Genomic DNA, 16,403 nt, shown 5'->3' with positions numbered 1-16,403 from the left:
AGGGCGTAGCAGGAGCAGATGTGACCGGGTGTGTGTGTGTCAGTGTGTGTCAGTGTGCATGTGAGTGTTTATGCATGTCTGTGGTCTGTGTGCATCTGTGTGTGTGTTTGAGCGAGTGTCTGTGTGAACCTGTGGGTTTGTGACTGCACGATAGGCCTTGAAGTTCCAAGAAGTGCATCTGTTGCTGTGAGCCTCTGTGAGAGGTAGAAGACACTTCCTGGCTCCAGGACAGAAGAAGGGAAGGGCCCCTTAAAGGGCAGGGGTGTCATACTGACTCACACATGTACCTCTGTGAGGCTAGAACTGGGGATTCTCAAATCCAATGGGGAAAATCCAGCTAAAGTTGTTTCAAACCACAAGAAAACAACCTGCAAGGGCCTCCCAAGTGGCGCAGTGGTCGAAGGCACTGCATCGAAGTGCTAGCTGTGCCACTAGAGATTCTGAGTTCAAGTCCAGACTCTGTCACAGCTGGCCGTGACCGGGAGACCCATGGGACGGCGCACAATTGGCCCAGTGTTGTCCGGGTTAGGGATGTCCTTGTCCCATTGTGCACTAGCGACTCCTGTGGCGGGCCGGGCGCAGTGCACGCTAACACGGTTGCCAGGTGTACAGTGTTTCCCCAGACACAATAATGCGGCTGGCTTCCAGGTTGTGTTTCGGAGGACGCACGGCTCTCGACCTTCGCCTCTCCCGAGTCCTTACTAGAGTTGCAGTGATGAGACAAGACTGTAACTTCCAATTGGATACCACAAAATTGGGGAGAAAAGGGGGTAAAAAAGAAACATAAAAAAGAAAACAACCGTCTTGTCAACCTGAGGCACCTTCCTTTAAAGTCACACTTCAGCCACCTTGTGTTGTATATTTGTATTCCCTTTTCAATCTGTCATTTAGGTCATTATTGTGATCCATCCTCAGTTTTTTCTCATCACAGCCATTGAACTCTGTAGCTGTTTTAAAATCATCAATGGCCTCATGGTAACATCCCTGAACAGTTTAATTCCTGTCCTACAGCTCAGTTCAGAAGGACGACTGTATCTTTGATGTGTGTTGGCGATTTAAATCATACAGTGTCTTCAGAAACTATTCATACCCCTTGACTTATTTCACATTTTGTTGTGTTACAGCCTGGATTGAAAATTGATGAAACACCTTTTTTTCCCTCACCCATCTACCCACAATAACCCATAATGACAAAGTGAACACATGTTTTTAGAAATGTATGCAAATGTATTTGAAATGAAATACAGAAATATCTAAATATCAAACAAGGCTCTGCATGGTCAATCCGTGTCTGTAGCGGCCGTACAGCATTTACTGCGAAACGGCCTCTGCAAAAGTCTTAAAGTCTTATTGCGCTTCATGTAGCAGAGCAGAGCTGTTGTGAAGGAAGTTGTCAAGGAAGTGAGCTTGTGTTTATACAGGACCTCCAGCCCCCATCTACCGTCTACCGTCCAGCCCCCATCTATGTCAATGCGGAGCTACACGGAGATATACAGAGCCCTCCATATTGTTTCACGATTTGGGAGGCGCACGGTGATGCTGTATGGAGCTCGAATTGGTCTCTGCATGCCTCCAGAGGCTTCACAATTGAGTCACACCCTCCCTAAGGAGCCTCCGACCACATTTTCGGATCAGGCATAAATTGGCTTTGAGTATTCACACTTCTGAGTCAATACATGTTAGAATCACCTTTGGCAGCTATTACAGCTGTCAGTCTTTCTGGGTAAGTCTCTAAAAGCTTTGCACACCTGGATTGTACAATATTTTCACATTATTCGTTTTTAAATTCTTCAAGCTCTGTCAAGTTGGTTGTTGATCATTGCTAGACAGCCATTTTCAAGTCTTCCCATAGATTTTCAAGACAATTTAAGTCAAAACTATAACTAGGCCACTCATGAACATTCAATACCGTCTTGGTAAGCAACTCCACTGTATATTTGGCCTTTTGTTTGTTTTAGGTTATTGTCCTGCTGAGATTTGCAATCATCTTCCAGTGTCTGTTGGAAAGCAAACTGAGCCAGGTTTTCCTCTAGGATGTTTCCTGTGCTTAGCTCTATTCCTTTTTTTGTTTTTCACTTTGACCTCCTTTTCCTCCCTAATTTAATGATATTCAATTGGTAGTTACAGTCTTGTCTCATCGCTGCAAATCCCCTACGGACTCGGGAGATGCGAAGGTGGAGAGCCATGCGTCCTCTGAAACACAACCCTGCCAAGCCGCACTGCTTCTTGACACATTGCTTGCTTAAACCGAAATCCAGTTGCACCAAGGAAACCGAGGAAACACCATCCAGCTGGTGACTGAAGTCAGCTTGCAGACGCCCAGCCCACCACAAGGAGTCGCTAGAGTGCAATGGGACAAGGAAATCCCAGCCGGCCAAACCCTCCCCTAACCCAGACATGCTGAGCCAATTGTGCACCGCCTCATGGGTCTCCCGGTCATGGCCGGCTGTGACACAGCCCGGGATCAAACGTGAGTCTGTAGTTATGCCTTTAGCCCGCTGCGCCACTCGGGAGGCCTATTCCTTTTCTTTTTATCCTAAAAAAAATCCCTAGTCCTTGTTGATGACAAGCATACCCATAACATGATGAAACTACCACCATGCTCGAAAATATGAAAAGTGTTATTTTTATTCGGTACAGGCTTCCTTCTTTTCACTCTGTCATTTAGGTTAGTATTATGGAGTAACTACAATGTTGTTGATCCATTCTCAGTTTTCTATCACATCCATTAAACTCTGTAATTCATGGTGAAATCCCTTAGTGGTTTCCTTCCTCTACAGCAACGGAGTTAGGAAGGACTGGGTGTATTGTAATGATTGGGTATATTGATACACCATCCAAAGTGAAATTAATATTGTTCAAAAGGATATTCAATGTCTACTTTAATAATGTCTAACAATAGGTTCCCTTCTTTGCGAGGCACTGGAAAACCTCCCTGGTCTTTGTGGTTGAATCTGTGTTTGAAATTCACTGCTCGACTGAGGGTACTTACAGATGATTGTATGTGTGGGGTACCAGTGGTGTAAAGTACTCAAGTAAAAATACTTTTAAGTACTACTTACGTTGTTTTTTGGGTTATCTGTACTTTACTTAACTATTTATATTTTTGACAACTTTTACTTTTACTCCACTACATTTCTAAAGAAAATAATGTACTTTTTACTCCTTACATTTTCCCTGACACCCAAAAGTACTCATTACATTTTGAATGCTTAGCAGGACAGGAATTGTCTAATTCACACACATCATGAGAACATCCCTGGTCATCCCTACTGCCTCTGATCTAGCAGACTCAATAAACACAAATGCTTCGTTTGTAAATCATGTCTGAGTGTTGAACTGTGACCCTGGTTGTCCGTACATTTAAAAAACAAGAAAATGGTGTTGTCTGGTTTGCTTAATATAAGATATTTAAAATTATTTATACTTTTACTTTTGATACTTAAGTACATTTAAACCAAATACTTTTGGACTTTTACTCAAGTAGTATTTTACTGGGTGACTTTTACTTTTACTTGAGTCATTTTCTTTTAAGGTATCTTTACCTTTACTAGAAGGTATGAAAATTGCGTAATTTTTCCACCACTGTGGGGTACAGAGATGAGGTAGTCATTCAAAATGATCTTAAACACTATTATTGCCACAGTGAGTCCATGCAAATTATTATGTGACTTGTTAGGCAAATCTTTACTCCTGAACTTATTTAGGCTGGCCATAACAAATTGGTTGAGTAGTTATTGACTCAAGATATTTCAGCTTTTCATTTTTTATTAATTTGTAAAGATGTCTAAAAACATAATTCCACTTTGACATTATGAGGTATTGTGTGTAGGCCAGTGACCTAAATCGCAGTTTAATCCATTTTAAATTCAGGCTGCATGTAACACAACAAAATGTGGAACAAGTCAAGGGGTGTGAATACTTTCTGAAGGCACTGTAACCCACAGCATACTGTAATTATTAAACTTGACCATGCTTAAAGAGATATTCAATGTCTGATTTGTTATTGTTACCCATCTACCAATCACTGCCCTTCTTTATGAGGCGTTTGAAAAGCTCCCTGGTCTTTGCAGTTGAATCTGTGCTTGAAATTCAATACTTGACTGAGAGGCCTTAGAGATGTTGTATGTCAACCCCTATTCTTTCACAGAGTGAGTCCATGTAATTTATTATGTAACTTGTTGAGCCAAATTTGACTCCTGAACTAATTTAGGCTCAGCTAAACAAAGGGGCTGAATACTTATGCAATGACTATATTTTAGTTATGAATTTTGTTGATTTTTTTATTTTTTATCTTCCACTTTGACATTATAGAGTATTTTGTATAGATTGACAAAAAAATGACAATTAAATACATTTTTGTCCCACTTTGTGACACATTAAAATGTGAAGAAATCCAAGGGGTCTGAATACTTTTGCAAGGCACTAAGAGTAAAACGTAATGGATTTTAAAATGGTCCAGCAGCTATGTCATAAGGCTCACCTGGCTACCAAGAAGCAACTCCATGGTTGGGCCATTTGTGGTCACTCAACTGCACTAGCTTTTTACCTAGTCCCCAGCATGCAGCTCTGTCTAGAGGCCCTCTAATGGTTCAAATTAATTTGTAGTCCCTGTGACACAGCTACTGTGTTATCATTGGTTGAGCTTCATCCCAGGACCTCCTGCTGAGGTCGAGTCAGGCTTCCTCTCTAGGCTGGACTCCTAAAGAGAACACACTCTTTTGCAACCGGTCCTGTGTGGATCCCTGCAGTGTGGATAGGTGAGGACATTCGCATTGTTTCTGTGACTGAATCGTCATATGTAAAAAAAAAAAAGAATGCTACTAAATTATCCTGCATAGGTTAACCAGTGATAACTACAGAATATAACTTAAACCATTTGTTTCTTGCAAGATTAATATTCTTTGAGATTTCCGGATTTTGAGGAACTCCCTCATGATGTTGTAACACTTACCACAAATTGCACGCTTCCTGTTGTCATCATTTTGCTTGGAGAGCATTGTTCAGAAGGCTTGGACACCCTCCACAAATGAATTCCTCAATCAGGCATTTGTGCTCTGTGTGCAAGTGACAGAAAGATTAGCCTTATCTTACCATGTGCTTTACTATAGTGCTAAGAATGTGTTAGTGGTTGCTAGTTTGTGCTTTGTATGTTCATGGAGTACGAAGCATGGGCCATGCACATGTTCCATGCACTCGTGCAAAGTTGTGGCCTTGTTTGATGATCTGATGAGCAACCTGCTTAAACCTGCTTTAACTGTCAACCCCAGGAGTATAATTTCTGGAATTGTCTAGTAGTGTGTGTGTTTGACATAGGAGTATAGTGTTGACTAGGATTCAATCAGTTAGTTGACTTTTTTGCTGTATCTTTTGCAATGTGTTGATGTTCTTCTTGATGTTGCTTTGTGAGTTGTGTTTTTTCTTGTTTTGTAGTCTGCCGTGCTTTCCCCCCAGACTAAATCTGCTCATTGTTTTAGTCAATCACATCTCTAACGTAATTTATCAGATTTATTGTGAGATGTCAGATGTGCGTAATGATATTAAGCCAGTGTGGGAGAGAAATCTCCATTCACTTTCACCTCTGCCAGATCTGGTGATCGTCCACTAATAAAATGATTATAACTGTACTCGTCTCACCAGAGAGCTTTCCCACCATCCTTTTCAATAGGCGGACATCATTACTGTAGTAAGTGAAATGGGGATACCTAGTCAGTTGTCCAACTGAATGTATTCAACTGAAATACGTCTTCCACATTTAACCCAACCCCTCTGAATCAGAGAGGTGCGGGGGGCTACCTTCAACAACATCCACGTCTTCGGAGCCTGGGGAACAGTGGGTTAACTGCCTTGCTCAGGGGCAGAATGACATATTTTTACCTTGTGAGCTTGGGGATTCAATCCAGCAACCTTTTGGTTACTGGCAAAATGCTCTAACCACTAGAACTGAAGACGTTAACTGGCCATTTATTTGGGATATAAAGGCCACTGGGAGTGATCACCAAGCTTCTGACAGTCTGTCACATTGAGTTGACTTCCATCATCTCAATATCTGGATATTCCCACGTGACCATTCTGTCTCTCTGATCCAATCATGATAATGGTTGATACATGAAGACGAATCTCTCTCTCAAAAAAGTATGTGTTTACCCCCAGATACATTGAAACAACACAGTGAGGTACAGTAAACATACTGTAGGTGAGAGTGCTTGCTGTCAATGATCCACACATTGTAGCAGGGCGTGTGCAACGATCCACACATTGTAGCAGGGCAATGTGAACAAGCCAATGCGTGTGTCGCGGCTGTAGTCTTTGCAGGTATGTTCTGGTCACAGTATAATTATTCTCAATGAGCCTTTTGTCACAGTAGAATGACACCCTTTTAGATTAGCCTATTCATGTCTGATCAAATACACGTCAGCATACTTGCTCCCATTTCTGAGCAAACATTTAATCTGCAAACTGCTTAATCTTTTAGGTCATCTAGAATGACTCACAGGCAACTGAGACATTGCCCTCTGGTGACAGTTTTAAATCACAGCTAGTACCACAGTATTCCTAAACACTCTTCATGCAACACAATCCTTCACATATGCAGTAGTTGTCTTTGGAAACCCAGTTTTGGTTAACATTTTAAGAGTAGATCATGAAGTTGTTGTTTACAGGTGTTGTGTATAGATGGTTTATAGGTTGTTTATAGGTTGTGTACTCATGCAGTGTAGATGTAGTGCAGAGGTTGGGTAAACATTTGGGTAGAAGTTGTGTACACATGTTGTGTAGAGGCTGTCTACAGATGTTGTGTGGTTTTTCTGTATGCGCGTTGTGTAGAGGTTGTGTAGTGGTTAAGTACACATGCTGTGTAGAGTTTAGGTACTCTGGCAGATGCAAGAGGGTTCATGCTCCCTTTTTTCTTGACATTTCTCGTAACTTTGACCCCAAAAAACTGACAGTCAAAGTCCAACTATGTTGTGTCTGTTTGGACAAACAGCACTACTTACTGTGTACCCAGAGGTAACTAAACTAAATAGCCATGCTCTGACCGTTTGTCGTTATGTAAGCACACATTTATAAATGTGTTCAGTTAGGGGCTCTTGCAACACCACAGCAGGTACTTTTTACCATGTAGGCATGTTCTGTTCTACACCTGGGACTTGTTCAGTAGGGCCTTCTTTTAAAAAAAATGAGCAGTTATTACCTGATCTTGCCCAAAAAGAACACACATTTTTGTTTTCTTTTGCAAAACATTATGTTACGCTATGCCCTACTGAACACAACAGTGGGTGTTTTTGGAAGGGTTGGAAATGGCCATGAAAGTTGAGGCCCATTTTACCCTACACTGAATCTTAAAGTACAGGAAATGTGAAAGTGCCAGTCACAACTGGATATGTCTTAATCCGTAGTGGAACCAACCCCCTTAAGTCAAATAAAGGAGCAAAACAAGACAGAACTTGTTCAGACAAGGTTTCTGATGGTTAGTGAGTCACAGCCCTTGGCCCCTGTATCCTGCATGTCCCTCCTACGCCTATTCCTATCCTCTCTCTTCCCACGCTCCTCTCGGTCTGCGCCTGTCCCAGCCAGCACGGTCTTTACCCCCTCCTCCTCCTTCTCCTCTTCCCACTCCAGGCTCTAGAACTAGCTCTCTCATTTGGATCTTTATTAAATCAACTTGACCAGGGTTCCCCAACTGGCAGCCGCGGGCCGAATTTGGTCCACGAGTGGTTTTATTCGGCCCCCTAAGTTTTCTAAACAAAATAAATAAATACAATTACATAAAAGACTGTAAAAACACCAGGAAATGAGCTCCAAGTGATTTTAATTCAAGAAATCTCTTCCCAAGTATTCCCACACATAATAGAGAGACAAGTGATCGTATAGAAATGTAAGCAAGGTTTGAAATAATTATATTTTAGTCAAACGTTAGATCTGTTTGGGCTTCTTGCAGTCAATATGCAGTCTACAAATTATTTGTAATTATACACTGTGTCAGAATGTGTGCATACTGGTAACGAAGTCAGGTGCAGGAGAGCAGAGATTTGTGAACAGGTGCACACTTTATTTAGGCAAAAGAGCAAAATGTGCAAAACAGTCACAAGAATTATGTTTAACAATAAACATCTTCGGGAAAAAATAACACGGAAAAAACAAACCAGTCTGCTGCGTCAACAATACACACGTAACACGAACAATCTTTCACAAAGACATGATGGGGAACAGCGGAATAAATACATGTAGATTGATTGCGGAATGAAAATCAGGTGTGCAGGGAACAAGACAAAACAAATGGATACATGAAAAATGGAGCGGCGATGGCTAGAAAGCTGGTGACGTTGACCGCCGAACGCCGCCCGAACAAGGAGAGGAGCCGACTTCGGTGGAAGTCGTGACACACGGGGTGGTTTGAGCCCTGAATGCTGATTGGCTGACAGCCCTGGCATATCAATCCGTATACAACGGGTATGACAAAACATTTATTTTTACTGCTGTAATTATTTTGGTAACTAGTTTATAATAGCAATAAGGCACCTCAGGGGTTAGTGGTGTATGGCCAATATACCACGGCTAAGGGCTGTATCCAGGCACTTCGTTGTTTCGTGCATAAGAACAGCCCTTAGCTGTTATAGCACACACCCTCGGGCCTTATTGCTGAATTATGTTCCGGCCCCCCGGGCTATTCGCTCAAGAAAAAAATCGGCCCGCGGCTGAATCTAGTAGATCTCTGATTTAGACTTTTCCTGTCTTTTGATTTTATTTCCCATGTTTTGATATTTATACATTTCTCATGGAAAACCAAGACTGCTAAGTGGTTCTACTTCAACATGTTTTCAGTATTTTCTCTCTCTACACTGGGTTTACTGGAATTCTGCAACTCCTCTTTTTTCTTTGATACTAATCTAACCCGATAACTTTTATCAATCCTGTTTCTCTCTGTTTGTTGGCACAATTCATTTTCATTCTCAGTCTGTGTACGTACACCTTTTGCTATTTATATATTTCTATCAGTTAGCTGTAATATCTCTATTAGTGTGTTTTCCTGTGGTTGTGCTGAGAGGTAGATAGGGCAGAGATAGCACTTCCTGTATGGCACCACCAATCATTGTGGTTGACACCGCGCCAATCAGATTCAGGCACCCACTACCACTCTTGTTTCCACATCCTGTAGTGCAGGGGTAGCCAACTAGATTTGTCACACCCTGACCATAGTTTGCTTTGTATGTTTCTATGTTTTGTTTGGTCAGGGTGTGATCTGAGTGGGCTGTCTAGTTTGTCTGTTTGGATGTCTAGTTTGTCTGTTTCTGTGTTTGGCCTGATATGGTTCTCAATCAGAGGCAGGTGTTAGTTGTTGTCTCTGATTGGGAGCCATATTTAGGTAGCCTGTTTTGTCATTTTGGGTTGTGGGTGATTGTCTATGTTAGTTGCTTGTGTCAGCACAGTTCTCATTATAGCTTCACGGTTGTTATTCGTTTTGTATAGTTTGTATTCAGTGTTCAGTGCTTTCTTTAATTAAAAAATCATCATGAACACATACCACGCTGCATTTTGGTCCGCTCCTTACGACGATCGTGACAAGATTCAGCCGCAGGCATGTTTTTCTTGGAGAGGATGGTCGGGGGGCCGGAACATAATTATAATACTTTGTACAATGCGAATTGACCAAAACTAAGCCCAAAAAGAGATTATATTTGAAAATAACTAGAATTTCATACCTTGAATACATTGAGACACGATCACATCCCATTGGGCAAAGATGTCAGTTCAACATCTAGTTTTGATTCATATTTGGTTGAGTTGCCAACTAGCATGAATTCAATGTGAAATCAACAAAAAATGGCACCATGTCATTGGATGTATGTAGTTTAAAAGTTGGCAAAAATGTTTGTTTTAATTCCCTTACTATTTATTTTAGTTGCAGAATTTACATGTGATATCAAATTACAAGTGGACATAAGTAGTTTGACACCTCATTAGTTAACTTAGTTGTTATAACAGCTGGCTTACAGTTATACAGTTAAACACCTCCACTGTGAAGTGTGTCTGTCAGACAGTATGAAATGCCTGTAAACCAACCATTTCCCCTTAACAAAGAGTCAAGCTTGTATTATAGAAGGGGATCGAAATGTACTATATAGTCAAGTCATGTAGTGAGTCAATCTAGACCAGCTGGGATCAGGCAGTTAAGCTTTCATAACCCTGACTGACCTCATGACTCTTAGGCCACACAGTATCAACCCTTCTCCTGGACAGCTACTGGGAATGCAGGATTCTGCTTTAACCCTGCTATAACACACATGATTCAACTAATCAACGTCCTATTGAGCAGCTAGTAAAATCAGGTGCTGTAGGGTAACACTCCAGGGTGGGGGTTGCTGACCCCTGCTGATCATTTTCTCTCTTGGGTTTTGTTATTATATGTCTTAGCTTTACTCATCCAGTTACCGGCAGAGCCCTGGAGACGTCCCCAGTCAGTTAGTCAGCCAGTCTTCCTGTGGTGGACTGGGGAATGTGTCTGTCCCTCCTCTAGGCATGAGGTATTATCCTGCCTGCCTGCCTTACCGTGGTGACTCCTGTAGTCAAATATGATTGGTTTTCCATAAAGTCCTGCCCCAGATTGCCTGTGGCGTGTTTGTGTAGGAGATTCAGCTGACAAGTGAGGTATTCAGTGGAAGGTCGGGAAGCGGAATGATACTTTTTTGTGTGTGATCATTTCACTTGGTGAGGATTTTCAACAGTGTTATGATATGTCCTGTAGGATTCTGTTAGTTTGTTCAGTGTTGCTTTGGTAATGAGTGTTCCCTGTGTCTCTCTGTTTCAGCTATGGATTGGAGTCAGATGTTGCAGATCTTCCTCTTCTCACTCATCTGTCTCACTGGCAGCTCCAAGGCTGTAGGAGGTAGGTAGGACACACTTCACCAAAGACTTCCAGTCAGCCATTAATCAATCAATCAGGTAGTAGTTATGAGGACAGCTAGAAGCACAGTTTGAATGACCAAAACTGTCTCAATTCAATGGCCCTAACTATAATCTGAAACATGGCCCTTCACTTCGGGATACCTCAACTTTGACCTCTGGTGGGCGTTGATGGAATTAGTCTTTGATACAGCGGCCGTGCAAATATAGCATCTGTGTGCACGTTTATTGGTGTGCTAAAACAGGTACTCCCAAACTCGGTCATGGGGCCCGCCATGGGTGCACGTTTTGTTTTTTTCCCTAGCACTACACGGCTGATTCAAATAACCACCTCATCATCAAGCTTAGATTATTTGAATTAGCTGTGTAGTGCTAGGGCAAAAAACAAAACGAGCACCCATTCTTGGGGGAGGGGGCAGAACCCTTTTCTAAAAGGTTTTAAGCACAGATATTTTTTATGAGACCATCTCTGTACAAAATCAATACTTACATGACACACAGTATAATTGCATAATTTACAAAACCACATTAATTGTGTGCGCATCCACATTCTTCAAGGGGGGCCTCAAATAGTCTCTGTGCCGCATGTTTGTCTTCACTCTATGTACTCTTTGTGTACAGAGCTCTGTAAGGACTATGGACGAGAGTTTGAGCGGGTATTTTCAGTCCCGGGTGATGCCGCCATGTTGACATCCACCCTGTTGGCCCCCAACGTGTTCAACCATCACACCGTCCCCTATAACATCTCATGGTACGACCCAAGGACTGGGAGAAAGCTGACCAGCGAGACGGGGAAAACATTGGTGCAGGGGAAGACACTGTGGATGTTTAACATTGAGATGGACGATGCTGGAGACTATGTCTGTGTTGTGAGGTAGGATATATACACTACATGACCAAAATCATGGGCATTAATATGGAGTTCGTCCCCCCTTTTCTGCTATAACAGCCTCTACTCTTCTGGGAAAGCTTTCCACTAGATGTTGGAACATTTCTGCGGGGACTTTCTTCCCATTCAGCGACAAGAGCATTAGTGAGGTCGGGTACTTATGTTGGGTGATTAGGCCTGGCTCACCATCGGCGTTCTAATTCATCCCAATGGTGTTCGATGGGGTTGAGGTCAGGGCACTATGCAGGCCAGTCAAGTTCTTCCACACGGATCTCGACAAACCATTTCTGTATGGACCTCGCTTTCTGGACGGGGGCATTGTCATGCTGAAACAGGAAAGAGCCTTCCCATAACTGATGCCACAAAGTTGGCAGCACAGAATCGTCTAGACTGTCATTGTATCCTGTAGCGTTAAGATTTCCCTTCACTGGAACTAAGGGGCCTAGCCCGAACCATGAAAAACAGCCCCAGACCATTATTTCTCATCCACCAAACTTTACAGTTGGCACTATACATTGGGGCATGTAGCTTAATCCTGGCATCTGCCAAACCCAGATTCGTCCGTCTGACTGCCAGATGGTGAAGAGTGATTCATCACTTCAGAGAATGCGTTTCCACTGCTCCAGAGTCCGATGGCGGCAAGTTTTACACCACTGCAGCTGACGCTTGGCATTGCGTATGGTGAATTTAGGCTTGTGTGCGGCTGCATTTCATGAAACTCCCGACTATCACGACTCAGGATATGACCCAGAGGCAGACACAGGAGGCAGATTGTTATAATAAATATTCTGAGAACCAAACTAAGGGGCAGGCAGAGGGAAGGTCGAGGTTCGTAATCCAAGGCAGAGTCAATCAATGACAAAACGGCAGGCAGGCTCAGGACAGGCAGAAAAGTCAGAACCGGGAAGATTAGAAAACAAGAACTTGAGAAACGGAAAACACGCTGGTAAGACCTGACAAAACAACACGAACAGACAAACAGAAACCACATGTATAAATACACAGGGGATAATGGGGAAGAATAGGAGACACCTGGTGGGGGGTGGAGACAGGCACAAGACAGGTGAAACAGATCAGGGTGTGACACTGACAAACAGTTATTGTGCTGACATTGCTTCCAAAGGCAGTTTGGAAATCGGTAGTGAGTGTTGCAACCGAAAACAGCCGATTTACGAGCTTCAGCACTCCGCGGCCCTGTTCTGTGAGCTTGTCTGGCCTACTACTTCGCGGCTGAGCGATTGTTGCTCCTAGACATTTCCACAAACGGACTTGTTGGAATCTTATGATGGTGCCACATTGAAAGTGACTGAGCTCTTTAGTAAGGCCATTTTACTGCCAATGTTTGTCTGTGGAGATTGCGTGGCTGTGTGCTCGATTTTTATACACCTGTCAACAATGGGTGTGGCGGAAATAGCTGAATCCACTAATTTGAAAGGGTGTCCACATACTTTTGTGTGTGTATGTGTGTGTGTGTGTGTGTGTGTGTGTGTGGTACAGACCCAGTTGTACAGTGCTGTAAATATTGCCTGCTATCTTGGATGAACAGAACTCCCTCCCAGTGCTACAAGCAGGCTACCTTACTGATTGTGAACCAGATCAACCCAGAAGAATGCGGTCGACCACAGAATGAGGTTGAACAGGTCCTGACCAATACAGCCAGCGCTTTCCTGTCCTGCCCATTGAGTGACCAGATCAGGAAAGTGGACAATTACTCCATCCAGTGGTACAAGGTGAGTCCTATACGGTAAACAGATGGGAGGGAGAATGTTGAGGGGAACCTTGAGGCCTGGCAGTGATGGAAAGTTTGTCTCTTTGTATTCTTCATTTATCTTTAAAACTATAGGAATGTAGGGTGACTACATGTGAGAGAATGTTCCATCAAATATACACTTTTACACCAAATTATTCTCATAGAAGGCTTACTGTAGGTCTTCATGGGTAAGACATTATCTTAACATTAACTTAACTGCAATATTGTATATTTTGTATTACTAGGGTAATTCTTGAGTTACTGTGGCATTTGGGCATGTCATTTTGCAAAATAAATTCAAAAGTTCATTTTTTTTTTTAAATGTTTAAATGTATTTAGGTACATGTTCCCATTCTAAATCAACTAATATGGCAGCGTGATGAAATGTTTTATCATTATGATAACGTTCTGCCACCAGTAGGAGTAGTAACACCAATGATGGTAACACCAATTACAAATGTTTGGTTATTGAGGATTTCCTTAAATGGAGGCCACAGATGCTCAAATCTAAGGTCATTAACCCTTTTAAAAAATAATTTCAAATTTGATATGATTAATAATTTTGCTCACAATTAAATTTCCCTTCATTGAAGTTGAGTAACAACAATGACACATTGTATTTAGACACAGTTTCCTATGCAATCCTCAAATGTATCACATACTAAAAGGGTGTGATTAGCTAATCATTTTCTTTAATATAGACCCTTCCCCAAATAACAGCCACTGGAGGGAATGCTCAAGGTTCTTTATGTACTTTATATCATTGTAATGAGTGATTTTCAAGGCGTTAACACCAATGACATAACTTAGGGACACACATTATACTATATAAAAAAAGGCTTTTTAATAGACTTTTATTGATCTAAACAATATATGAAAAACCATTTATTCACTTTCTAGAATTCAAAATAATAATCTCTAAATCCCCAAAATATGTCACTACAAATCACTACTGGGATAAGTGAATTTGCTTACCCAAAGTACTTTAAACAATGCATAAACAACGTTTTTGAAGTATAAAGGACTTGCATTATGGTTTATTATTGATGAACAGTTCAATAAACAAAAACATGTATGATGTGTAACTAACTATATGTCATTTTAAAGTGTTTTTCATGGTTGCAAATGCCACCGTAATTGAAGAAAGACCCACGAGCCGTATTCCATTTCCATTACCTTTCAGTGTGCATTTCTACTTGAAATCTTTCAGGGATGCGAACGCATTGTGGAAGATGACCCATTGTGGGACAGGTTTACCTATGTCAGTGATGGCCAGAAACTCTTAGTAGCTCAGGTCCACCCTGAAGACCATGGATTCTACACTTGCACCATGACCTTTGACCTGGAAGGGCTCAGCGGCAGAATTTCAGAGACTTTTGTGGGTACGGTGAAAAGTGAGTACTGTTGGCACAGCTCATAGAAGTTGCTCCTAACCACAGATCTGGGATCAGATTATTACCATATACCCACAATCCTTAACCTAGCCATTACATAACCCCTGACACAGGGTCAGATATTTATGGGCAACTTCATGATTTCATGCTTGCTCTGAGAGCTTAGAAGAGGTTGTTTTCTATAGGGTCAGGTGACTGCATATTTTTGCGTCTGTTTATAACGTTTATGAATCATTGTCATAATTTCAGAGGAGTATTGCCTTGTCCCCAAAGTGGTTGAACCTGCTAATAAGATCATCAAAGCAGATTTGGGTAAGACACTATGGAACATGTAGTGTGTGTGTGTGTGTGTGCATGCTCCTACTATATCTGTATGACTTCTAAATATCAGAATCACCTTTATTTGACAAGTACATTAACATATACTCTGAATTTTACTTGATGATGCGGTGCTGCTAGTGATAGACAACATTTAGAGACAGAATACAGACAAGAGTTTACACAAAGTCTACGTAATTACACTGTACAAAACATGAGGAACACCTCCCTAATATTGAGTTGCACCTCCCCCATTTTTCCCTCAGAACAGCCTCAATTCGTCGGGGCATGGACTCTAAAAGTTGTCCCAAGTGTTCCACAGGGATGCTGCCCATGTTGACTCCAATGATTCCCACAGTTGTGTCAAGTTGGCTGGATGTCCTTTGGGTGGTGGACCATTCTTGATACACACGATCCCCCTGATCAAAGGCACTTCAATCTTTTGTCTTGCCCATTCACCCTCTGAATGGTACACACACACAATCGATGTCTCAATTGTCTCAGGGATTGAAAATAATTATTTAACCTGTCTCCTCCCCTTCATATACACTGATTGAAGTGGATTTAACAGGTGATATCAATAAGGATCATAGCTTTCACTTGGATTCACCTGGTCAGGCTATGTCACGGAAAGAGCAGGTGTTCTTAATGTTTTGTACACTCAGTGTATATGCAACTAGTTGGGTCCTTTGTACACATTAATTAATGTATGAACTTTACAAAGAATTCAATGTTTGCCCCCTAGGCTCTTCCTTCAGTAAGATGTGTCGGGTGTTTGTGCTGAGTGTGGGGGGACAATGCGTGGACTTGAATTGGATAGCTAGAGATGACAATATTCCCGAAAATGTCTCAGAGCGAGTCTTTCAGGAATCACAAAGGTAGGTTGAGATAGCAGCATCACAACACATACTGTAAAACTTCTATATGCCTGTATTCTGTGTCATCCAGATGGATGTTCTACTGTATAGTATCCAAACTGTTGAAATCATATCAAGGATATACCATTAAGATCAAGATGGGGTTCATATCCCTGAATACAAACAGTCTAAAGCTAGATTTCCATTCAATTAGTGACATATTATCATGCAAATATTTTTAAAAATATGCATAAAAACAATATGCACAGAAAAAACACTTTTGCGGGTTAAGT

General features: G+C 41.8%; 1 protein-coding gene across 4 annotated transcripts in view; it reads left to right on the top strand.

Annotated features, from left to right (window-relative positions):
• The window catches only part of zmp:0000000936 (interleukin-1 receptor type 1), a 36,841-nt gene that overhangs the window by 4,066 nt on the left and 16,372 nt on the right, over positions 1-16,403 (top strand). Inside the window, exons 1-7 of one of the 4 annotated variants that reach the window (XM_036974835.2) lie at positions 4,650-4,760; positions 10,808-10,885; positions 11,524-11,776; positions 13,338-13,521; positions 14,752-14,935; positions 15,185-15,247; positions 15,999-16,131. In XM_036974835.2, the coding sequence (XP_036830730.1) occupies positions 10,810-10,885; positions 11,524-11,776; positions 13,338-13,521; positions 14,752-14,935; positions 15,185-15,247; positions 15,999-16,131 (893 nt within the window). In that variant the 5' untranslated portion in view covers positions 4,650-4,760; positions 10,808-10,809. Of the gene's footprint in view, positions 1-4,649; positions 4,761-10,569; positions 10,708-10,807; positions 10,886-11,523; positions 11,777-13,288; positions 13,522-14,751; positions 14,936-15,184; positions 15,248-15,998; positions 16,132-16,403 lie in introns of those variants that run through there. The other 3 variants (XM_036974837.2, XM_036974836.2, XM_090230096.1) reach the window with 3 other exon arrangements.

Source organism: Oncorhynchus mykiss, chromosome 3, assembly GCF_057628025.1.
Source record: "Oncorhynchus mykiss isolate SJ-2025 chromosome 3, ASM5762802v1, whole genome shotgun sequence".
Lineage (NCBI taxonomy): Eukaryota > Metazoa > Chordata > Actinopteri > Salmoniformes > Salmonidae > Oncorhynchus > Oncorhynchus mykiss.
The sequence above is the reverse complement of the archived record's forward strand: the minus strand, read 5'-3'. Positions and strand labels throughout refer to the sequence as shown.